At 41.1% G+C, this 25,343-nt stretch overlaps 1 protein-coding gene across 2 annotated transcripts in view; it reads left to right on the top strand.

The window, feature by feature from the left end:
* Nucleotides 1–324: 324 nt before the first annotated feature.
* Nucleotides 325–25,343, top strand: part of LOC116983110 (RING1 and YY1 binding protein) — an 86,112-nt gene continuing 61,093 nt past the window's right edge. Inside the window, exons 1-2 of one of the 2 annotated variants that reach the window (XM_033036715.1) lie at nt 325–561; nt 1,100–1,234. In XM_033036715.1, coding sequence (XP_032892606.1) covers nt 536–561; nt 1,100–1,234 — 161 coding nt within the window. In that variant the 5' untranslated portion in view covers nt 325–535. Of the gene's footprint in view, nt 562–597; nt 1,235–25,343 lie in introns of those variants that run through there. The other variant, XM_033036714.1, reaches the window with a different exon arrangement.

The following is a 25,343-nucleotide window of genomic DNA, read 5'->3' as shown; positions in this document are numbered from 1 at the left end:
ACACACCCTCCTCCCATTCCCCCCCTCTATTACACACCCTCCTCCCATTCCCCCTCCTCTATTACACACCCTCCTCCCCTTCCCCCTCCTCTATTACACACCCTCCTCCCCTTCCCCCCCCTCTATTACACACCCTCCTCCCATTCCCCCCCTCTATTACACACCCTCCTCCCATTCCCCCTCCTCTATTACACACCCTCCCCCATTTCTCCTCCCCCTCCCTCTCTATCCCCCCCCTGTCTGTCTGGCCGGGTAATTTAAAATTGCAGGCGGGATGATTGGCGGTTGGCGGGTCACGTGTGTGTCGGGGGCTGGCGCTCGCTCGCTCGCTGGCTCGAGCCGCAGACAGACAGACCCGGCTGCACTTTACCCGCCGCCGCGCCGCGCCGAGCCGCTCCGTCCCCGCACCTCCCAGCCCGCCGTCCTCCCCCCCACCCCTCTCTCTCCCCCCCCCCCCTTTTTTTCTTTTTAAACAAAAAAAGAACCCCCATCTGCACAGAAAGCTCGTCTCCGTCTCAACCGGACTCCCTGCGGCATGGGGGACAAGAAGAGCCCGAACAGGTAGAAACACACGTCTGCTGGTCGCTCGCTCGACGGCTGAGGAGGGAGGGAGGGAGAGACCTTTAAATGGAGGCGCTGCCGCCGGTGTCTGCGGGTCGCTCGCTCGCTGCCGATGCCCAAGTGGCCGTGAGCCTGTGCCAAGACTCACCGTCTCCCCCCCTCCCCTCCCCTCCTCTTCCTACCCTCTCTCCTCACTCACACATTCATGGCGGACGGCGCTGTGTACACTCACCAAGAGGGAGGGAGGGAGAGAGGGAGCAGCGGTGGGTGAAAGAGACCGGGGGGGGGGGGGGGTAGAGAAAGAGAGACAGAGAAGAAATACGGACCTTTTTTTTGTTTTGCAACCACACACACACACACTTAGTCGAGCGCTCTTGTGTCGGCGGCCGGTAATGTCGAAACCTTTTCTACCCCCCCCCCCCCTATAGCCTGTTTCTCTGTCATGCACAGACGTCGATGCATAAACGTTGATGGGAGTAATGTTCCTCTTGGTGTGTATGTGTGCGTTTTTTTTCTCCTCTCCCTGTCGCTGTTGCAGTTTTTCAAGGCCAAAGAGGCAAGCCAAGCCCGGCTCGGAGGACGGCTTCTGGGACTGTAGTGTCTGCACCTTCAAGAACAGTGCGGAAGCTTTCAAATGCAGCATTTGCGATGTAAGGAAAGGGACGTCCACTCGGTGAGCGACGAGTTCTCTCTCTCTCCAATTATTATTTGTGTGTGTGTGTGTTACTTTTGATTTGTACGTGTCTGGGAGGGAGTGGTGGTTTTGGAGGAGATGTGTGTGTGCGCCTGGAAATAATTAAAGACCGGTTGAATCCAGACTTGTTGATTTTGATGTTACCGTGCTGGGGTGGATTTCATTGTAGTCCGTCCCCCCACCCCCTTGTTCTCTGTGTAATTGTTGGACAGTTAAGGGCTTGCCTCGTTTCAGATTAAATGCACGCGTTTGGGCTGCCATGCATTTTGTTGTAAATTTTGCCATAAATGCTGTTGACATGATCATATGGGGTGGGGGAGGAGGAACTAAGAAAGGTGGAAATGCTTCCGAGGAATGTTTAACTCTTCAGCCCCATTCCGAGTGCTGTTATCGAGTATTTCAAGGGAGAGTTAGAGTTGGTTCTTAGTGCTAAAGGCATCAGGGGGTATGGGATGTGGTGGGGTGGGGTTGGGGGTAAGGAGAGCAAGAACGGGATACTGATTTTGGATGATCAGGTATGATCATATTGAATGGCGATGCTGGCTCGAATGGCCTTCTCTTGCACCTATTTTCTATGTTATCAGCGAATTGCGCCTGGACAAATTTCGCGTAGGGGTGAGTATGGGTTTGTCCTTGGGCAGATTTAAAACCGAACATGCCACTACCGTTGATGTGTTGGTACTTTTTGTAGTACCAGTAATTGTTTCACGTAGCCATTCGTCTCGATCTTTTACCGTAGTCAATAATTAGTAATGGTTTGGGTAAATCATACTTTTGGTCGCCAAGTACATGGCTGAGCAGTAGTGAGTGAGTATGTGGTAGGGTCTCGGCACTACTTTTATAAACTTCGACGATTGTCGTCATTTATGAATTAAAAAAAAAATGATGGCATTTCTGTACTTGCTTCCAGCTGTGAGTGATAAGTGACTTTCTGCAGAAATCCCTGTGTGGGTTGTTTGTTGTGATGTGGCCGAGTTCCGGCTCTTTATTTTACGCAGTGATTGAAACTCATTGTGGGGAAACACTTTCACAACGCAACCTCTTCTGCGTAACAACTGATGCATGACAGAAAATTGTCGTAATGTGAAAACTGCTTAGATTTCAACATCTAATCCCAGACTCAAAATATATTTCCCTGTCACTTTAAATAGCTATAACGTGTGGATAACTTGGTTGACACCTTATGGCATCCTCCCATTGTTTGCTGTAGTTTGTAACGGGTGCGAAAACAATGAGTTTTGATTTGGGATGGAATGACTTCCCAATTCAGTCAATGAACCGGCGATCGCTTCCATCCCACGAGCCTGACTGAGGTTGGCGCCTCTGCGCGGAGGCGTCACGGTGGGCTAGAACTTTCAGAATAATACTAGTGACACAAAAATAACTATCTCCCGGAATTAAACGAACATGCGGAATGCTAGCAGAATTGTGCCCAAGAGTTTCAATCACCCGTTTTTAATTCATTCGATTCCTGGGATTGGTTGATGTATTGTAATTGTTGCATTTTCGAGCTCATTTGTTTTGCGAAAACTAAATTTGAAGTACATTGGTGCCCTTTATACCAAAAAGCGATTACTTTGGTTGTATGTGGAGTAAAAATATAACTTGAATAGTGTCTTCTTAATACAAAGTAAAATTGCGTGGGAAATACACAGCAGACCAGGCAGCATCTGTGGCAATCTGTTTTAAGCAATGGAGTTGAAGTATTTATGCAACTGGATAGGGATGGTTTAGAGAGATATGGGCCAAACTCAAGCAGATGGCATTAGCTTAGGGTATTTTTGTCGGCATGGATGAGTTGGACCCAAGAACCAGTTTTTGTGCTGTGTGGCTCTGACTCTTTATAGATGTTTGAGGCAAAGAACTGCAGATGATCATTAATACACAGATGAATGCAAAGCTCTGGAGAAACTCAGCAGGTCAGGCAGCATCCCTGAAACTGCATGAGTTGAATGTTCCTCAGACCTGCTGAGTATTTCAGATTGCCAGTATTCGCAATGTTTGTTAAAGAATGTTGCAAATAAAAATGGGTATTTGTATTTTAGTTCCAATGTTGGGAGGTTTTCTTTGGTGCTTCAACTAATCTGATCGCTATTTGGTTGAAAATCCAAACGTTGACCGTGTTTTCAAAATGACATGTCCAAAATTACTGTCCTGTATCAAGGGTATGCAGTGTGTCTGGTTTCTTCAGTTTAGGATAAATTAAATAATTTGGAGGCAGGGTCTTGTCAATTGAACACTTTCAATCTGGAAAATAGCAATTGCCCAGGTTGGAGAACTGAAATGGAATTCTAAAACGATGGAAACACTCAGCAGATCAGGCCATATCTGCAGAAAGTAAAACTTAATGTTTCAAGACCTTTTCCATTTCCATACTGAACATTTCTTTGCTTCCAGCATTTTCTATGAAATATTTCTGATGTGGAGAGAGGAGAAAGAGATCTTGAAGTAGACATCTTTCACTCTATGATTTTAAAAAACAGTAATGTAGAGATATTTTTGGGGGTTTTTTTAGTTTAGGAATACAGCGCAGAAACAAGCCCTTCGGCCCATCAAGTCCGCACCGACCAGCAATCCCCGTACTCTATCCTACACACTAGGAACAATTTACAATTTTACCAAAGCCAATTAATCTACAAACCTATACATTTTTTGAGTGTGGGAAGAAACCGGAGCACCCTGAGAAAACACACGTGGTCACAGGGACAACTTACAAACTCCGTGCGGACAGCATCCATAATCGGGATTGAACTCAGATCTCTGGTGCTATAAGGCAGCAACTCTAAAGCCGTGTCACTGTGCCGCCCATGTAGGTATTTTTACATGCCTGGAATTGCAAGTGAATGTGGGTCAATAAGACAGAGTTTGTACTTAAATCATGTAATCTGTAAATTAAGATAGCGACACAAGGAACTGCAGAGCGTTTAAGCAAAAAACAAAGTGCGGTGGAACTCAGTGGGTCAGGCAGCATGTTGGTCAGCTGTACTTTGTAGGTGGTGTTTCTGAGATCATAACATCTTAGTGCATTGGTTATTCTTTCTGCCTTGGTGCATTTCTGTTCCTTCTTTGCAAGAATGCAGACCTAAATTTATTAAAATATGATTCAACCTAGATAGTCATAGAGTGTATTATATATAATAATAGAATTTAATAGAATACTATTGATTATTATTATCCATTATTTAGGCAAGGGGAAAATATACACTTTTTGGAAATTATAATGATTTGTTTTGAATGTGTGCACCTGGTCACTTTAGCAAAGCGGAGCTGATCATAGGAATACTTTATTGTCACATGTAGCTAGGCACAGTGAAATTCTTTGCTTACATACCCAATATATACAAATAGCGGCCACCTACGGCGCTGACAAAGTTACAAAACACGCCGGCTCCCCCTTTTGTCCCCCCTCCAAACAGTTCCCCCACGCCGGGTCACGATTGTCCCTTGTCCTCTCCTCCTCCACTTATTGTTCATTGTTCTCCCTCATGGTGGTCCTCCACACCGGGTCTTCCATTGTTCTTGCCCCTTCACGGTGGTCCTCCATTCTCTCGTCGACCATGGGTCGACCCGTGAGGCATCACTGTCGCAGCGAGGCTTCACCACCGCCGAGGCCACATCGTCATGAAGTTTCACTGCTGCCGCCGCTTCACCGCCACCGAGCGAGGACTCACCGCTGTCGATGCCCCATTTTGCGCCTCCGTGGTGCCGACCGGGGCCCCATAGATAACGTTCATTCTCTATAGAATAACAGGAAGATGGAAACAATTGTCTACAATGGCTAATACTCCACCTCCATCCCTGCAAACTCGTATACCATTATCTCAGGGTTAAGTAGTGTATGCAAAACTTTGCATTATGTTGAATCTGCAGCTGGGCTCCCACAAGACCATTTGCATCCACTCAAAACCCAGTGTTATAAAACTTTATCTGTAGTGTCAAGTGGGCCTTTCATCTTTTAACCCTTCGTTACCTTCCTTCTCTAAGGTTCAAATGCCTAGGGATGTTTCCTAGGTTATGTGCCATATAAACACATTTAATCTCCATCGTCTTGTGTTAGTTAATCACGAGTATAGTGGCAGCAGTGGTTTGCCTTTGACCCTAAATTGTCAAAGGGGAATTCAGTCATTTGTTTTTCAGTTCAGAACGGTTCAGTTAAATGTAACATTTCCAAGTTTGCGGATGACGCATAGCTTGGTGGTAGTGTGAGGTGCGAGGAGGATGCTATGAGGGTGCAGGGTGACTTGGATAGGTTGGCTGAGTGGGCAGATGCAGTATAACGTGGATAAATGTGAGGTTATCCACTTTGGTGGCAAGAACATGAAGGCAGATTATTATCCGAGTGGTATCAGATTAGGAAAAGGGGAGGTACAACAATATCTGGGTGTTGTACATCAGTCACTGAAAGTAAGCTTGCAGGAGGCGCAAACAGTGAAGAAAGCAAGTGGCATGTTGGTCTTCATAGTGCGAGGATTTGAGAAAAGGAGCAAAGGGTCCTACTGCAGTGTACAGGGCCCTGGTGAAACCACACCTGGGGTATTATGCGCAGCTTTTGTCTCCTAATTTGAGGAAGAACTTTCCTGCTATTGAGGGAATGCAGTGTAGGTTCACCAGGGTAATTCCGGGGCTGGCAGGACTGACATGATGAAAGAATGGATCAACTGGGCTTATATTCGCTGGAATTTAGAAGGACGATAGGGAATCTTATAGAAACATATTAAATACCTAAAGGGCCTGTCCCACCGTACAAGGTAATTCAAGAGTTCTCCCGAGTTTTCACCTGATTCGAACTCAGAATGTCCATAGCGGGTCCGTAGGAGTTCGTGGATGTCTCGTAGCGGCTTGTACGAGTAAAAAGTAACCATTTTTTTCATCGCGAGTATTTTTTCACTCGTGGACATTTTTCACAGTGTTGAAAAAATGTCACGAGTTTACCGGATTTCCTAAGTACCTACCGTTACTCATACGAGCCACTACCAGACATCCACGAACTCCTACGGACCCGCTACGGACATTCTCCGAATTTGAATTGGGGAAAAATAGGGAGAACTTTTGAATTACCTCGTACAGTGGGACAGGCACTTAAGGGATTAGACAGGCTAGATGCAGAAAAAATGTTCCTGATGTTGCGGGAGTCACAGTTTAAGAATAAGTGGTAGGTCATTTAAGACTGAGATGAGGAAAAACATTTTCACACCGAGAGTTGTGAATCTGTGGAATTCTCTGCCACAGAAGGCAGTGGAGGCCAAATCACTTGATGTGTTCAAAAGAGAGTTTGATATAACACTTGGGGCTAATGGAATCAAGGGACATGGGGAGAAAGCAGGAACGGGGTACTGATTTTGGATGATCAGCCACGATCATATTGAATGGCGGTGCTGGCTCGAAGGGCCGAATGGCCTACTCCACCTATTTTATATGTTTTTTCATTGATACAAGGTTTTGATTTTGTTTACATGTACTCTTGTCATCGAGGTTGGATATCATGTCAATGTTTGTTAGACTATCGTGTGCAGATAGACAACTTTTGTGTTATATTAGCAAGTCTTGCATTTATACCATAAACTGAACTTTTGGTGAGCAGTAGAAATGTTCTCTATTTTTAGGGATTCGTGATAATAACAAGCTGTTATTATTCAGAGTTCAGATACGATTTTAATTTATCGTTCATTTTCAAAATAATTTTGCTTTTGAGTTATGATTTGAGAGAAGATTGGGAACTCAAATGTACTGTTCTCTGGTCAGTTTTATATACAATTTTTTAAAGATGCTCTATTAGATGTGCTCATTGTATTTATGCATTGTTTGTGGCTTTTGATTAAGCTAAATTTAGTGGTCATACTTAGAATTATGTTATTGTATAATTTATCAATTAGATGTAAAATATTTGCAAATTTTGAATTCTTCACTTATTTATTAGAATGGAGGTGATTCTGTTTGCACTGTTAAAGGCTTATTTCTGAAAATAGTTTACTCAAAGTACCAGCATTAACCCAACCTTTTTATATAAAAAGAATGGTATTGCAAAGTTAGAGAAGTGGGGTTGAGGTGTCACCATGTGATTTCAAGGATCAATGAGTACTATAATGAAATTATAGTAATAACAATTTTAATGTTTAACATGCAAGACAAATGTAAAAAGGTGATTTTAGTGGGCATACAGCAAAAGCAGATCAGTGATCAGTCTTGTATTACTACACCTGTTGCAAAATTTTAATATTCTGTTTCAATGGGAATTGCATATTATGGCAATTTTCTGGATGAGGAAAAATCAGTGTACATCTTCAAAGAGAAAATGGCATGCATATCATCAGAATTTTGTTTTTCTTCTACACACTTGCTTTTTTGTGAATTTCAATTGTCGCTTTGCTTTTATGCACAGCTCTTTTACTGTTTTGGGTTATCCTTGAACCTTATCCTTTTGCGTATAATCCTGACGTGAGGTGTTGCACATTGGAAGGTCAGATAAAATAGGAAAGTGTACACTAAATGACAGGACCTTTTTGCAGCAATGTACAGAGGGATCTTGGGAAACAAATCCTCACCTCTGAAAGTAGCAACACAAGTAGGCAACATGGTAAAGGTGGTGTACAACATGCTTGGCTTCATCAGTCAGGCTATCGAGTGACTTCTCAACCTTTAAAGTTATATTGTAGCTGTGGAAAACATTCTGGAGTACTGTATGCAGTTTTGGTTGCCCAATTACAGGAAGGATGTGGAGGCTTTGGAGAGGGTGCTGTGGAGGTTTATAGGAATGCTGCCAGGATTAGTAGTTATTTGTTATGAGGAGAGGTTGGACAAACTTAGATGTGGGAGGATGAGGGGAGACCTGATAGAAATATGTAAAATTGTGAAGTGTAGATAGCCAGTTTTTTTCCCATGTCAAATTCTAGAATATGTGGATATAAGGTGAGAGGGGACAGTTTTAAGGAGATTAGTGAGGCAAGTTTTTTTAAAGAGTGATAGCGACTGGAATGCACAGCCAGAAGAAGTATGTAAGCAGATACAATCATGTCTTTTAGGAGGCATTTAAACAGGCATGTGACATTCAGGGGACGGAGAAAATTATACCAGGTTTGGGCATATAGGAGTATTTTAAATTGGTATTATCGTATGGTGGACATGGGCTTGTTTCTATGCTGGATTGTATGGACCTTATTTTTATTTGTAAACATTAAAAAAAATATATTTCATTTTTTTCCCATTGATCATGTATTTCACTTTAATATACATCTAGATTGTGATGGTGCAGCAGATATGAGCATACTGATAGAAGAGAACACATAACATTATAGTAATATTGTTAGAAGTTTACAGGGTAGTTAATATCTGGGAAATTTTAAAAAAGAGTGGATTTTTGGTTATTTATAGGATGGAAACTGGCTATTCAGCCCAACACATTCATGCTAACGTGTGCACCCATCTGTATTAATAATTCCGTCTTGCAGCTCTTGTCCTGTAGCCTTCTTTGTTAGGCAATTCAGATACTCGTAAAGGCAGGTGAATGCTGTCAGCAACTCTGCTTCCATCACTCTTGCAGGCAGTCCATTACTGAAACTTGCCATTCAGGGTGAAAAATGTCCTCAGATTTCCTCTCAATCTCTCACCTATAAACCTAAATCTGGATATTGCTGATGTATTTGCCTCTTTGGCAAAAAGTTTGCAATCTTCCCTTTCCAAGTCTGTCATACATTTATATACCTCAATCATGTCCCACCACATTTAATCCAAGGAAAACAGACCTAGCCTCTTCTATAACCTAACCTCTGCACCTCTGATAACATCCAAGTGAATCTCTTCTGCACCCTTACCAATGCTGTCACATCCTTCCTGTAGGTTGGTGACCAGACTACACACTACTTGAGAGCTGACTAATCTTTTATAAATTTGCAGCATAGCCTCTCTGCTCTTGTATTCAGTGTTTCATGATTCATGAAGGACGGTATCCCATATGCCTCTTAATCATGTTATCTACCTTTAACAAGGTCCCTCTGTTCTACAATACTCTCTTGCATTTAATGGTGTATACTCTAACCACACTAGTATTCCCAAAATACATCACCTCACGCTCTATCAGGATTAAATGCCATCTGCCATTTCCCAGCGCACTTCAATATATCAATTTTACCTGTAGCGCAAGATTACCAACCACATTGTTAACAACCCCACTATGCCATCTGCAAACGTACTGATCATGCCTGCTGCATCCAAATCACTCATGTATATTACACACAACCTCTTGTGGGGAACCACTAGTCAGAGGCATCCAATCGTCAAAACAATTCCCTACTAACTCTTTTCATTTGTCGAGTTTTAAATCCAACTTAATGGCCCCTGACATTTTGAAGCAGTTTATCATGTGAGGTCATGTTGAAGACCTTACTAAAATATATCTGTTCTGCTCTCATTGATAAACTTTGTTGTATCCTCAACAAATTGAATCAAAATGGTCAGTCGGGATCTGCCCTTGACAAAGCTATCTTTGATCAGTCCATGCATTTCCAAATGGTGATTAATCCACACAGTACCTTCCCAATCGCTGTTAGACACACATGTCTATAATCCAGAGTTGTTAAAACCCCAGCATCCCTGGAGAAAGGAATAGATGATGTTTTGGGTCGAGACCACTCTTCAGACTGAGAGTCAGCAGAGGGGGAAACTAGAGGTATGAAAAGGTACAGAACAAATTAGATGAGCACCTATGCTCAGTTCAACTTGGACTATTCAATCTACCGTACTAACATAGAAATATAGAGAAATAGGTGCAGGTGTAGGCCATTTGGCCCTTCGAACCAGCACCGACATTCAATATGATCATGGCTGATCATCTAAAATCAGACCCCATTCCTGCATTTTCCCCATATCCCTTGATTCCTTTAGCCCTAACTCTCTTGAAAACATCCAGTGAATTGGCCTCCACTGCCTCCTGTGGCAGAGAATTCCACAAATTCACAATTCTCTGGGTTTTTGGTTCTGGGCTGCCTCCACTGTCAGAGTGAGGCCACACACAATTTGTTGGAACAGCATTTCATATTTCGTTTGGGCAGCTTACAACCCAGTGGTATGATATTGATTTCTCTCATTTCAAAAAACCCTTGCATTCCCTCTATCCCTCTCCCACCCTAGTCATTCTGCTAGTTTCACTGTTCGTATCTCTTCATTATTCCTCCTAGGTAGAACTACTATCTACCTCTTTGATGACCCTCGGACTGATAGGACTTTGCTTGCTTTACCTTGCACTAAACGTTATACCCTTATGTATCTATACACTGTAAATGGATCGATTGTAATCATGTGTGGTCTTTCTGCTGACTGGTTAGCACTCAACAAAAGCTTTTCACTGAACTGCAATTATCTCATCCTCCACAACCAACAACGGACTATTGTGGGCTCCTTGGCCATCAGTGCCGGCTCTGATTTGTTCTGTACCATTTCATACCTGTAGTTTCCCTCTCCCCTGAACCTCAGTTTGAAGAAGGGTCTCAACCTAAAACGTCACGTATTCCTTTTCTCCAGAGATGTAACCCATTGAATTACTCCAGCATTTTGTGTCTCTCTTCACTGTTCTATACTTTCCCTGGCTATTCTTTTGATATTCTTGGAGAATACCCTCTACTTTACCTTAGTCCTGTGTGCCAGTCATTTTTCATCACTTTGCCTTCCCAATTTTATTTTTTAACTAACTGCACCTTTGACACACTTTATGGGCCTCCCTTCCTTTAGTTCTCTATCCCTACCATAATATTTCCTTTAACCAATCCTTGATATTAAACAACATCAAGGGTTCTTTATACTTTTACCCTTAACTGTAGCTCTTTCTGAAATATATAGGCTGAACTTTTGTCACTTGTCCTATGAATGCTTTCCACTGAGGTCCAGTAAACTCGAATGGAAGTAGATGCTCCCAAATGCCTCTATTATAAATGGAATTATGCTCAATCTCTTAAATGTTTCCCCACTCTCACTCCTTCCACGATCACTTGCATTCCTAAAGACCAGGTCCAGTAGAAACATAGAAAATAGGTGCAGGAGTCGGCGCTTCGTGCCAGCACCACCATTCAACATGATCATGGCTGATCATCCAAAATCAGTACCCCGTTCCTGCTTTTTCCCCATATCCCTTGATTTTCTTAGCCCTAAGAGCTCAATCTAACATTCCACAGATTCACAACTCTCAGGGCAAATTTTTTTTTCTCCTCATCTCAGTCCCAAATGGCCTACCCCTTATTCATAAACTATGACCCCTGGTTCTGGTCTCCCCCAGCATCGGGAACATTTTTCCCGTGTCTGCTCTGATAGAAACATAAGCTATCTATATACCGTGTTAATGCATGCTCCTGGCCACCCCTCAGAAGGCCTGCCCTCTCGGAGCACTTTGCGCGAAGGTAATCCCAGGTAAATTGAAATCCTCTTCAACTGTCACCCTATTTTTATTTGTCTGCTATTTATAAGGTCATTAGTGCCATTAGGTCCATCATGTCTACTCTGCCATTCATTCGTGGCTTATCTATCTCTCCCTCCTAACCCCATTCTCCTGCTTTCTCCCTATAACCCCTGACATGTGTGCTAATCAAGAATTTGTCTATCTCTGCTGTAAAAAATATCCATTGACTGCTTCCACAGCCTTCTGTGGCAAAGAATTCCACAGATTTATCACCCTCTGACTAAAGAAATTCCTCCCTGTCTTCCTAAAGGAATGTCCTTTAATTCTGAGACTATGACTTCTGGTCCTAGGCTCTCCCATTAGTGGAAACATTCTCTCCATATCAACTCTATCCAAACCTTTCACTATTCGGTAAATTTCGATGAGGTGTCCCCTCATCCTTCTAAACTCCAGCGAGTACAGTCCCAGAGCTGTCAAACACTCATCATATGTTAACCCACTGTTTCCTGGGATCATTCTTGTAAGCCTCCTCTGGACCCTCTCCAGAGCCAGCACATCCTTCCTCAGATATGGGAAATCAGCTAACATAATCAAGGATCTTTTTTTCACCCCTATCATTCCTTTATATGATGGGATGGGATAGCAGCACATCTGGAAAGGGGTGAAATCATTGGACAAAGTCAGCATGGATTTATGATCGGTAACTCATGTCTGACGAATCTTATAGAATTTTTCGAGGATGTAACTAGTAGAGTGGATAAGGGAGAACCAGTGGATGTGTTATAGCTGGACTTTCAGAAGGCTTTCGACAAGGTCCCACATAAGAGATTAGTATACAAACTTAAAGCACATGGTATTGGGGGTTCAGTATTGATGTGGATAGAGAACTGGCTGGCAGACAGGAAGCAAAGAGTAGGAGTAAACGGGTCCTTTTCAGAATGGCAGGCAGTGACTAGTGGGGTACCGTTAGGCTCAATGCTGGGACTCCAGCTATTTACAATATATATTAATGATTTGGACGAGGGAATTGAATGCAACATCTCCAAGTTTGCGGATGACATGACGCTGGGGGGCAGTGTTAACTGTGAGGAGGATGCTAGGAGGCTGCAAGGTGACTTGGATAGGCTGGGTGAGTGGGCAAATGCATGGCAGATGCAGTATAATGTGGATAAATGTGAGGTTATTCACTTTGGTGGCAAAAACAGGAAAGTAGACTATTATCTGAATGGTGGCCGATTAGAAAAAGGGGAGATGCAACGAGACCTGGGTGTCATGGTACACCAGTCATTGAAAGTAGGCATGCAGGTGCAGCAGGCAGTGAAGAAAGCGGATGGTATGTTAGCATTCATAGCAAAAGGATTTGAGTAAAGGAGCAGGGATGTTCTACTGCAGTTGTACAGGGTCTTGGTGAGACCACACCTGGAGTATTGCATACAGTTTTGGTCTCCTAATCTGAGGAAAGACATTCTTGCCATAGAGGGAGTACAGAGAAGGTTCACCAGACTGATTCCTGGGATGTCAGGACTTTCATATGAAGAAAGACTGGATAGACTCGGCTTGTACTCGCTAGAATTTAGAAGATTGAGGGGGGATCTTATAGAAACGTATAAAATTCATAAGGGGTTGGACAGGCTAGATGCAGGAAGATGGTTCCCGATGTTGGGGAAGTCCAGAACAAGGGGTCACAGTTTAAGGATAAGGGGGAAATCTTTTAGGACTGAGATGAGAAAAACATTTTTCACACAGAGAGTGATGAATCTCTGGAATTCTCTGCCACAGAAGGTAGTTGAGGCCAGTTCATTGGCTATATTTACGAGGGAGTTAGATGTGGCCCTTGTGGCTAATGGGATCATGGGGGTATGGAGAGAAGGCAGGTACAGGATACTGAGTTGGATGATCAGCCATGATCATATTGAATGGCGGTGCAGGCTCGAAGGGCCGAATGGCCTACTCCTGCACCTATTTTCAATGTTTCTATATCAATGGTAGAAACTACAATAACTTAAGCGCACACGACCAGAATCAAGAATGGCTTCATCCCTCTTGTCAAATTATTGAACGGTCCTCCCAGAAGTTGGGGTGTCCCCTGATCTTCCATTCTTCCTTCATTGCTGATGTTGGACTTTTTCTCTGTAACTGTAGCACTGCAATGCTTTAAAATTGTATCCTGCACTCTGGTATTTTGCTCTTGGCACTACTCGTTCTGCTTGTGTGGCTTAATTGTACTCGTGTTTAGCATGATATGATTTAATTCGATAGAACACAAACAAAAGCTCTTCACTGTCTCAGTACATGTGACAACATAAACCAATACTGAGTTGCCAGTCAAGTTTGAGTCCTGTATGTTTGAGAATATTGGCTACATTGAAGCCAAGATACTGCTTTATGTAGAAACCACAAGTAAAGCTTAGCTAGTTAACAGCTATTGAACCCTGTGATCATTACAACATGCGCTCTAACTTCCATAAATAGCCTGGATTTTGTGGTTGAGCATTGTCATTGCACAGCAGCAGAAGTCAAATACATGCTTTTCACTTTGAGGCTTGGGCAAAGATAGTTTAGTATTCCAGAATATTTTTCCTCTTCCCAGCAGGTAGGTGTGCATAAAGGTATGTATAGGTATTTTCTACTTGCTGTTCTTTAAGTTTAACTAGATATTATTGTTGTAATGCAGTATTCTCTGTCTGTATTTCACAATAAATAGCATGTCTTTTTTTTCTAGGAAATTTGTATATTGACATGCGTAAATTAGCCTGAGTGCATAAACGGTGGCTGTTTAAAATGTAACTTTTGCATCCACTGGAGAAACCTGACTAGGGTGAGGTTGTATTGAGCCGATGGTTTCTAGGAGTTGTTATGCAGATGATTGTATTGCTCATCTCTGAAGTGGTTTTAAATATAAGGATAACCTGTAATTTAGTTTTTCACTTCTGTGGATTCTTGAGGTTCTCCTTGTTGTTAAGATGTGACCAATGCAAGCTCTGTTTTAGTGTACCTTTGGTTATCAATATGAAGATGTTTGCTACACTCTGACATTGGTTGAAGGCAGCACAAGATTCATCTTCCTGTGTCAGTTCTTGGACCTTTTCAGTCTTTTTGACTTGCACAATTATGAAACATTTGTAATTATTTCTAATGGATGAAAATATTTGACTTGTTTAAGAGGCAGACTTGGTTAGAAATCTCTATGATTGATAGCTATGTAATGCTTGATTTTTCTTATGGGAAGAATTTGCATAATTTTAACAAAGTTTTACTGAGATTCTTTGCATAATTTGTCTTTTCCAACTTAAAAGATTTTTAACCCTTTTGGGGGGAATCTAATTGCTGAAGTTTGGAAGTGCACAGAATTCATGAAGGTGTGTCCATATAAGTATTCAGCACTGATTCAGCCTTCTCAAGTCAAGTTTATTTGTCACATACACATACGAGATGTGCAGTGAAATGAAAGTGGCAATGCTCGCGGACTTTTGTGCAAAAGACAAACAACCAAACAAACTATAAACACAATCATAACACACATATTCTTTTACATAATAAATAATGGAAGGAAAAACGTTCAGTAGAGTTAGTCCCTGGTGAGATAGGCGTTTACAGTCCAAATGGCCTCTGGGAAGAAACTCCTTCTCAACCTCTCCGTTCTCACCGCATGGCAACAGAGGCGTTTGCCTGACCGTAGCAGCTGGGACAGTCCGTTGCAGGGGTGGAAGGGGTCTCTCATGATATTGTTGGCTCTGGAGTTGCACCTCCTGATGTATAGTTCCTGCAGGGGGGCAAGTGAAGTTCCCATAGTGCGATCGGCCGAACGCACTACTTTCTGCACAGCCTTCTTGTCCTTGGCAGAGCAATTCCCAAACCAGATGGTAATGTTCCCGGACAAGATGCTTTCCACCGCCGCTGCGTAGAAGCACTGGAGGATCCTCGGAGACACTCTGAATTTCCTCAATTGCCTGAGGTGGTAAAGGCGCTGCCTTGCCTTACTCACGAGTGCTGAGGCGTGTGATGCCCATGTCATATCCTCGGAGATGTGGACTCCCAGATATTTAAAACAGTTCACCCTATCCACAGGATCCCCATTTATCCTCAATGGAGTGTACGTTCTCGGATGATGTGCCCTCCTAAAGTCCATGATCAGCTCCTTCGTTTTTTTGATGTTCAAGAGGAGGCTGTTATCCTGGCACCAGAGTGCTAGACCAGCCACCTCCTCCCGGTAGGCCTTCTCGTCGTTGTCTGAGATCAGGCCCACCACCACAGTGTCATCAGCAAACTTAATTATTGAGTTGGAGCTGATCCTAGCCACACAGTCATGTGTGTACAGGGAGTACAATAGGGGGCTGAGGACGCAACCCTGGGGCGATCCTGTGCTCAGGGTGAGGGACTCCGACTGTGACTTTGGGCAGCCTTTGAATTGGATTGTTTTTGTTTCATTCCTATAGATGAGGCTTATGAATTAGCATTGGAAACATGGAATCTGTTTACATTACACCTGCAGTTTATGGCAGAGTGTTTTTTTAGTGTAAGAAGAAAAGTCAAGAAGATTGGTATTTCCTGAATTCCTTGCAAGCTGTGAATCTGAGTAAGGTAGCTTCATACAGTACACAGTGACTTGGTAGCATTTCTGCAAATATACTGCAATATATTGAGGACCCTCATGCCACCATCATATAAGTTTATTGCAAAACAATGTAGTTCCATAGAATAATGAGTTTTCAAAATCAACTGAATAAATTAATTGTGCACACCAAGTTTTATTTTGATGCAATGGACAAGTTGTAAGGAAAATAACTGTTCTTTGTGTTTACCGATGAAGTGTTCAATGATGGAATGGTGTACATTTCCACTTTGGAAAGGAGGGGGGGAAATGAGTAAATTGTTATATTCTTGCATTGTGGAAAATAGTGCAAAATATTGCTTTGGTTCTCTAATACAGAGTGTGAATTCAACTGTTAATGTTCCTTTTTGTGTACAAGGGAATATTTTCATGAAGGATGCATCTTGAACTATTACATTTGATTATTTAAAGTTAACTATCAAGTTGTGTGTAAATAAAGTACTATAGTCCCATGTTTCAGTTAAAATATCACAACGTACAAAATTGAAAGCTGCAGTTTTGAACCATAATTTTTCTAAAATTAGCATATCAGGTATTTTGCACACAACATAATGAACTGAAAATATTGCAGATGCTGGCGATATGAAAAAATATACAAATTGCTCATCAGACAGCAGCTGGGTACAGAGGAATAATTAATGTTTCAGTTTGATCTTTTCATCAGAATTGTAGTCGGGCACTGAATAGGTTTTAAATAGAAGCATGGGTAGGAAGGAACGTGAGAGGCTTCTGTCCGTTGGTGGCAGGGTGGAGGAGAAGGCAGGGGGGAATTATAGACAGAGGGAATAATAAAAGAAACATGGGCTTACAGGAGGCGTTAAAGATAATTGTAGAATCATAATGACAGTTATTGTTTGGGAGAAAATGAAGGGAGCGATTCTCATCTGCACTTGTGAAAAGATTGGCATCAGAAGGTTGTCATGTGCCCAGTTAATTGATGAAGTGTGTGTCCTTGAGTTTACATTAGATTTTGTCAGAACAATGTAGGAGGCCAAAGAACAGGTCACAGTGAAAGTAGGTGGATAATAAAATGATAGGAAGCTAGAAGCCTGGAGTTCTATTTGTGGACTGAATGGAGGTGTATTGTGAAGCCATGGCCTAGTCTGTATTTAATCACCCTGCTGTGGAGAAAATTGCATTGAATGGCAAATACCATTGAAGGTAAAGTAAAAGTGCTTCAACTGGAAGCAATGAGATGTTGAATTGTTAGGGCATTGCATGTCACTTTTTGATAATTATTAGGCAGCAATGGTAATATCATTACAGGGCTACCAATTTGGAGACCTTGATTGAACCAGAGAGGAGTTCCGATCTCAATGTGGAACCTGGGACGTAAATTTTGTGTAAACTATTCCCTTGAATGAAATGTTTAGATTTAATAATGGTGACTGAAAACAACCAGGATTGTTGGAAAAAACTTGATTAGTTCATCAATGTGCTTTTGGGTGATGAAATCTATTGTCCTGTCTCGGTGTGGTGAATCCATACCCAAAGCAACATTGTTATTGGTTATCTCACGGAAAGCCCCAAATAAGGGTAACGTGGAATGGACAGTAAATGACCTTGTGAGCATCGCCCATGTTTTCATTCAACTTTGAGGGAAGTTGCAAGATGGAATTTGTAAGCTTTTCAAATGCTTCAGATACTATAAACATTTCCATTGGATGTCATAGTTAGGTTATTGTACAATATATAAAGGGATTTATAGCAGCTCTCTTGCATAGATGAGATTTGTCTCTAATGCCAGCATCTCTTGAGCTCATTCAAGTCGGCTGCATGATGATTATTGGATTATGAAACTAATAACTTGGAATTTTGTACTTTCATGACCTTGCAAGTTTAAAAAAAATAATTAAAAAATTGGGCCACTAAAATAAAAAAATTTAGTGGCCCTTGTTGCAATTGAGGTCAATATATCAGCTGATTTGTATTTTATAAGTTTCCACAGACACCAATCAGATTAAATAACTTGTTCTTCTATTTTGGTGTTTGTTGGCTCGGGCACTACGATGATCTGCTCTAACTGTCAGTCTAAGAATAGATGGATAGATAGACGACCTACTTGTCGGCTTCTGTCGTCCACTCTTGCATATTCTTGATTTACTTTTAATGATTTAAAGGCTGACTCAGTGATCTAATTTATAAATTTCTTTGTCAGTCAACAGATTTCAGAATCTCAGTGTTTTCTCATATACTTAAGAATTTACATTTGCTTGCAACATAATTTCCATGTTTTAATTTTCTACTGACGCCAATTGTGATAATTCAACCTTAATGCTTGTGAACTTCTGTTATTAAATCAAAAATTATGTGAATTTCTTGTATAACTGCATCATGATTAATACTCATCATTGAATATAGGGAAAGAAATCTTGTGCCTATTTTTCTTTCTCAAAAAAATCTCAAATAATTTTGTTCTGAGAAACCTTTAATTAATTTTGAATTTATTGACTGAATTAATTTACCTATCTCTGTCATGGTTTATTTGCATATTAGTGCATTTTTTCCCTTCTGCCTTGTCGTGTGCTACTAAACTATGCTTATGGGATGCCTTTTTTTTTTGTACCATCTCTCTGCTTCAGTCTTTTCTACCCTCTGAGGAACTTTACCTGGCAAGTATTAATCTTCACTTGCATGTAAGCCATTTAAGTAAAGCAGATGCCAGGTTACAACAACGTTCAGTTCCTGAGATCAGTTCATAACCCAATCAATTTGTAAGTCAGAAATGTGACTGCAAACTATGTTCCCAGGCAACAGAAAATGTCAGCAGCCCCGCAGCAGTTAAATGCATCCTGCTGGTCTCCTAAATGCTTTTATATTTGTAAGGGCTATTTGTAAACTGGGTGCTTTGGATGCAGATGTTCGGAAGCTAAGATGGATCATCCACCTTGTACATGGCTGTCAAGGTTGAGAATGGCTTGTCTTTAACGTTGTAGATTGGGCTCAATCCACCACCAGTGAGGCTAATGATATTCGCAAATTTGTGTTTGTTGTTCCTTATCTAGTGCCATTTGTGGTTAAATGTCGTAGGACTGCAGGATGGCGCAGCTGTAGATTTGTTCTCCCTGTGACTGTGGGTTTCCTCCCACAATGCAAAGACGTACATATTTGTAGGTAAATTGGCTTTTGTAAATTGTCCCTAGTGTGTAGGATAGTGTTGGTGTACATAGTAATCGCTGGTCGGTGGACACAGTGGGCCGATGGGCCTGTTTCCACGCTATATCTCTAAAATAAAATCTAAAATAAAGCCTGGACCTGTTTTTGATGGGTTCACTAGGCTCTGGACAGACATCGTCCTGTATTGCATCTCCACCATGTTGATATGTTACACTTTTAGGTATGTATGGTGGTGCTCACAGTGTGCCCTTCTACACATTGCATCATGATTGATTTTTCAATCGTGTTCCATATCCCTCGGTTTGTTGTGTTGCGGTAACAAATACTGATTGTGTACATTCCTGCTGATGGCCCATGGTGCCTCTTGGATCTTCTGTTTTGATCATCTATCCCATTTACAATAATTATTGTGCATACGCCACATTATCTTAGTGTGAGGTTTGAGCTTTGTTTCATCAAGGATTACTCATTGGTCAAAAAAATCCCTGCGCTGGAGTAACTCAGTAGGTGTGGCAACATCTATTCATTAGTCACTTGTCCTGATGCTGTATCATTATCAGATGCATTTGTTGTAGGTGGGTTAGTGGAGGCGTGATAAAGTAATTCTATCCTGATTTGCTCGCCTCTTGCCGCAGATTCCAAGCTGTGTCCTGTATGACTTGGCTGGCTTGCTCAATGGTGATGTTATCTAGCCACTCTTGGGGGGAATGGGCATTGAAGTCTCCACCCCCCCCCCCCCCCCCCCTTCCTCCACACTACGTGACTCGGCACATGCGGTGTCCTTGCTACTTTCAGTGTGCTGTCGTGTCCCACCAAGGAGCAGCACAGATTCATCAGATTGGTAGCGATCTGGTAGGTATTTCTTTGCTGTGTGATTTATTTCCTTCCCCCCCCCCCCCCCCCCCCCCCCCCAAATGAGATTTTGAGGTAAGGAATTAACTACACGTTGGCTACTCCCTTCCATTTATATCTCACTACCCTTCCCCTCTCAGTGAGTTTAACCTGCCTATTAGACAGGGTGTACTTGGATTGTGACAGATTCTGTGACATGAAATGTAAGGTTTGATTTTTGAGTGTGACTTTGTCAGATTGGTGCTTCATTAACTAGGACAGCTCTTCCAACTTGGGCACTATTGGCCCAAGAGCTGTAAGACTGGAGTAATGTTGGTTTTCTCACCCAAAGGCTATTGGTGAACCACATGAATATTTACTATAACCAGGTAGTTTCTTTGTCATAATTTCCAATATGTTAATTTGCATATTGTCAAATGAATTTGAGTTGGCAGACCTCTACTACTATGGTAATTTAATGGTTGTATTGCCTCTGTCTTCCTCTTCTTGCATATGGCGTGCACAGCCTAAAGTTGTAAGACAAATTGTTCTGTTTGATCTTCTGTTTGTGCACGCCAGGTTGATTGTATTCATCGAAACAGGGTGGATGATGTGAAGGTTGCAATCTCCCACCCTCGGTATTGACATACTACATAGAATTATTTAGGTTTTTTTGATTGGCATCCTGCTATCTAAATATGCTGTGTACATTTTCATGCTTGTAAAGTTTATTCCATATTCTATACTATTTCTGTTTTTACATTGTAGATTGCTTACTGCTGGAATTACATCGCCTGCCATTTGATGAAAAAGCATATTTGTAAAATGGAGAGCTCATATAGACTGTTTCTGTGATGCATTCTGCCATCCAGATTTATTATGAGAAATGGGTTGAATATATAACTTCAAAATGGGACTATAAACTGTGGTTCAATTATCTTAATCTTGGCTCCATGAGTGCCTAACCATGGGAGGTTGTCTGAGTGTCTGCTAATGTTAATTTTTTTCTTCAATGGAATTAAATATTCTGGGAATAATGTGACATAATTCACAGCTGAATGGTTTAGGTTGCAGCTTTGTTGTATAATAATTTTAGATTTTTTAACTTCTAGGTTATTTAGGTGACGTAGTGTCATACCAAAAGGCGAGTTGTAGTTGCCTATGGCATTGCTTTCTAGTTTACATGATTCAATCAGATGATAAAGCTTCAGATATGTAAGAAGGAGCCAATATTTGGTGGGAGAGAAATAACCATACTCATGACAGTTTTGCCACTAATTCCAAATTGAATTACGTTTTTTTTTTGTGTAATTTATTTCTTTGAACAACATTTATTGGAAGTCTTGCACTGTTCAGTGATGTGACTAATTTATCTCAGTAGGCGGTGTATTGTTATGGTGGCCTGTTGACATACCCAAAGGTAATATTTAATGTGCAACCTTTAATGAATTTTACTGGAATTTTTATTTTGCATAAAACAGTTGAATCTGCAAAGAAATCTAGATAATTATTTTGGAATCTTAGCATTTTTCACTCCACTGTTTTCATTTTGCCTCCAAAAGAAAAATAGGTTCCAAGGTTGTTGTGGCTCCAACAGCGGGCCTCAATAAACTAAATTGTGGTCATTCCTGTTTATGTTGCTGTTCCATTAAGCGTGGTTGAGAAATATTTCATCAAACTATTGCAATATGGCTAATTTCCTATTTTCCACCCTCATTCAATGTAATGATTCAATGGATTATGGTGGGGATGATTTTATATACTGAGAATATTCGCTGTAGTTTGGATCTTGCCTGAATTGTGTGCATTTATAAACTGATGCTTTGGATAACTGCATTCGGTGGTATCATGAAGTTGCTTTAAGATTTATGTAGGTGGTGCAGGTAGTTCTGCAATAACGCATGTTTCTATATCGCTAATTCCATATAACGCAACTGATAAATTGGAGAACATGATTTGTATTAGGCAGGCCGATTTGGTTTTAACACTATTTTAATTCAGAACTATAGGACCACTTAAAAGTTGCTTTGGAAATTGATAAGCATAACAAGAGTTGTACAGGGGGTGGTTTGTGAGGAGGAGGAAGTCCAGAGGGAGAAAAAGCTAACCTCCCAGCAGAAATGATGTGTCATTTATGACTGAAAGAACAGTCTCGTTTTAATCATTGCTGGCCATTGAAATTGACGAAATCGCTTCTATTGATACTTGTGGGGTTCATACTCTAAACAATGTAACATGCATCCTTTGGCATTTTTAGCAGTGACAAAAATAAATTTATAGCCATTAAAAAGTCTTTGTTTTTTTTAAATCATCCAAGAAAATCAACTGTTATTGGGTGTCTTTAGCTCTTGTTTTCTTATTAACCAAATTGTTTTTTTAACAATATTTTCTTTATTGCAAAGTTTCTTAGGAACATCATAGGCCTTTCTCACGGGGCGACTTGACGCAAGATGTAACCAGAGTGAAGTGGTCGTGGTCTAGCACGATATCACACGATATAACGGGGGGGTAGATAAAGAGTTCCCACGGGTACTCAGCATTTCTGTTATTTGTGCGAGTGACTTGTCCGTCTCCCGAGCTTTCCCGTTAAATCTTGAATGAACATTGTGAACTGTGAAGTGTTGTTAAATCATCACGTGGCACAAATGATGCCACTTTTTTTTAGACAAGCATTACAAGTGCTTTGACACATTGACACATGTTCCATTGGCGATATTGAGACCACTTTTTTAAGAATGGATGTTTTACAGAGAGGTGTAAACATACTAGAAGCGATCGTTCCCTTCACATACAGAGAAAGTTATATGGCATCGCTAAAATCAATATGCATTCCGAGTATTAAATATAATCGTTTATACTCAATGTTAAACGATTACAGATCATAGAAATGTAGTGAGTCCAACGCGATTGTAAACGGCTTATACGGTCCAAATGGGAAAAACCACTGAAATCTCGAATTCACGAGTTCAGAATTTATAAACAAAGTACTTAGAGAATCATAGGAACAGAAAATAGGTCACATAATTTATATAATAAGTAACCACCATTCCAAAATCAAATAGTATCGAATCAAATGAGTTCAAAAGAGATGGACAAAGATTGAAAATAATCAGAGGAAATTCCCTGAAACACTCAAATACATCAGTACCGGCAGTTGGTTCCCTAACTGTAGATCTATGCGTTGACAGAGGAAAGTTCTACAAAAGAAAACGAGCTACTTTCTGGGGAATTCCTCCGTCTTGGAAGGGCTTTGAAGAGTTTTTCCCACAATTAAACCAGCTTGTGCCAAATTACATTGGTATAACTCGTCAGACGCATTGTGGCAGCTGCGAACCCTCACAGTTTACATAAAGATAATAGCATCGATATTCGCCAAGGCAGCAACTTTGTATATCTAAATGCCACTTTTAGTTTCCCGTTGATTTAATGAGTATTAGAAAAAAATAGGACAAAATCACAGGTACATATTCTCTAAACGCTGGTGGCAATTCTAACGAAACGTACCAGACGTTGGAAATAAACACTTCATTTAAAAAGACCTCTTGAAGGCTGCAGATTGCTGGTGAGACACTTTTGGAATGCTCTTTTATATATAAACAGCCTGGAAGCTCCGTAGAGATCATGTGGGCAGAGAACGACCAGCATGTTCATTCCAGATTACTCACCTTCTGTCCCCTCTGTCCAGCTTCCGGGTTCACCGTTCGCAGGAGTTCCCACGGTAAACGCAAGAGTTATTACGGATATCACACTGGCCACTACGTCCATATAATGTTTCAATGTTCAACCACAAGTGTACAAGTCACTCTTGGAGAAATTCTTGGAGAAATTCAGCTTGCTTGAATTTTCTCCCGAGTCAACAAGTTACACGAGTACCTGCCGTTAGCGCCACGGTGGTCCACGAATGCCGTATGGTTATCGTACGAGGTTCCCACGATGTTCAACTCTGTTCAACTCTGGTTACCTCTTGCGTCAGGTCCCCCCGTGAGAAAGGCCTATAACTGTCACAATATAGTGGAACTACCTGTTGCCAAGTTGAATATGACTCATAGTATGTGAATAAAACATAATCCTGTAACCTTGGAGGTGTGCAGGTAAAGCATTGAATTTAAACATGGCTGTCACATGCAAGTATAATGATCAGGAATAATAGTGGCCGTCATAAGGATTTTTCACTGTCAGCTCTGTTGTTGCTAACGGACGTTTTGTTCCTACAGTGAAATTGCCTTTGGGGTTTGAATGAATCAGTAACTGCATCCAAGAACTTAGCATTGTTCCCACAGGAATGCTGCAATTCAATCTCTATATACTAACACAAATTAATTTCTTCCTTGAGTGAACATAAAGAAAATTAATGTACTAGTTTCCCCAAAGTTTAACAGATCCTATTGTATAGAATGAAGTCCAGCTGAATTCTAATAAGTGCACGCTTAGTCTAATCAGGGGGTGGGGTGGAAGTAACATTGTGATCTTTGTGTCACTTTCTCACTTCTATTCACTTGCACTGCCATGAGTCAAAATTTATTTTTGCAGAATAAAATATTTTTAACAGCTTGTTCTAAAAATTAGTAACTTGATGGTATTTTATATGTTAAAATTGAACGTTACAAATGACCATCCTTTTTAAAAGAAAAAAGTAGCTTAACTTTGAGAAAAATTGCATGCAACGTTAAATAACGACTGAACTTTTGCTTTGATTCTTGAAGGTGTTTTGTCTTGGTGGAAGTTAGTAATGAAGCTTAATCTAAAATATTCAAAAGACATTTTTGGTACCCCATTGTATGTAGATGAATAAGATCCAAATGCAGAGTTGACAGACTAGTGGAGGAATGGTTCACTGGCTGGCTTCAAGAAAGAAGTCGGAAACCAGTAGCCTTTTCTAGTGAAGAAGGTTCCAGTACCTCCACGAGGAGCATTTCAGGGACAGATGCTTTTACTGACTTGCTTTCATGAATTAAGTCTGGAATCGTGAATTTTTGAATGACATCAAATTGGGAAGGACAGGATTGTCAGTACTGAACCAGACTGTAACAAATCATTGCACGACATTAACAAACTTGTAGAATTGGCTAATAATTGACAAAAATGAATTTCAACGCAAACATTAATAACTGAGTTCTGGGATAATACAAAGATGTTAGATTAATTCC

Source organism: Amblyraja radiata, chromosome 18 (genome assembly GCF_010909765.2).
Source record: "Amblyraja radiata isolate CabotCenter1 chromosome 18, sAmbRad1.1.pri, whole genome shotgun sequence".
NCBI classification, from domain to species: domain Eukaryota; kingdom Metazoa; phylum Chordata; class Chondrichthyes; order Rajiformes; family Rajidae; genus Amblyraja; species Amblyraja radiata.
The sequence above is the reverse complement of the archived record's forward strand: the minus strand, read 5'-3'. Positions and strand labels throughout refer to the sequence as shown.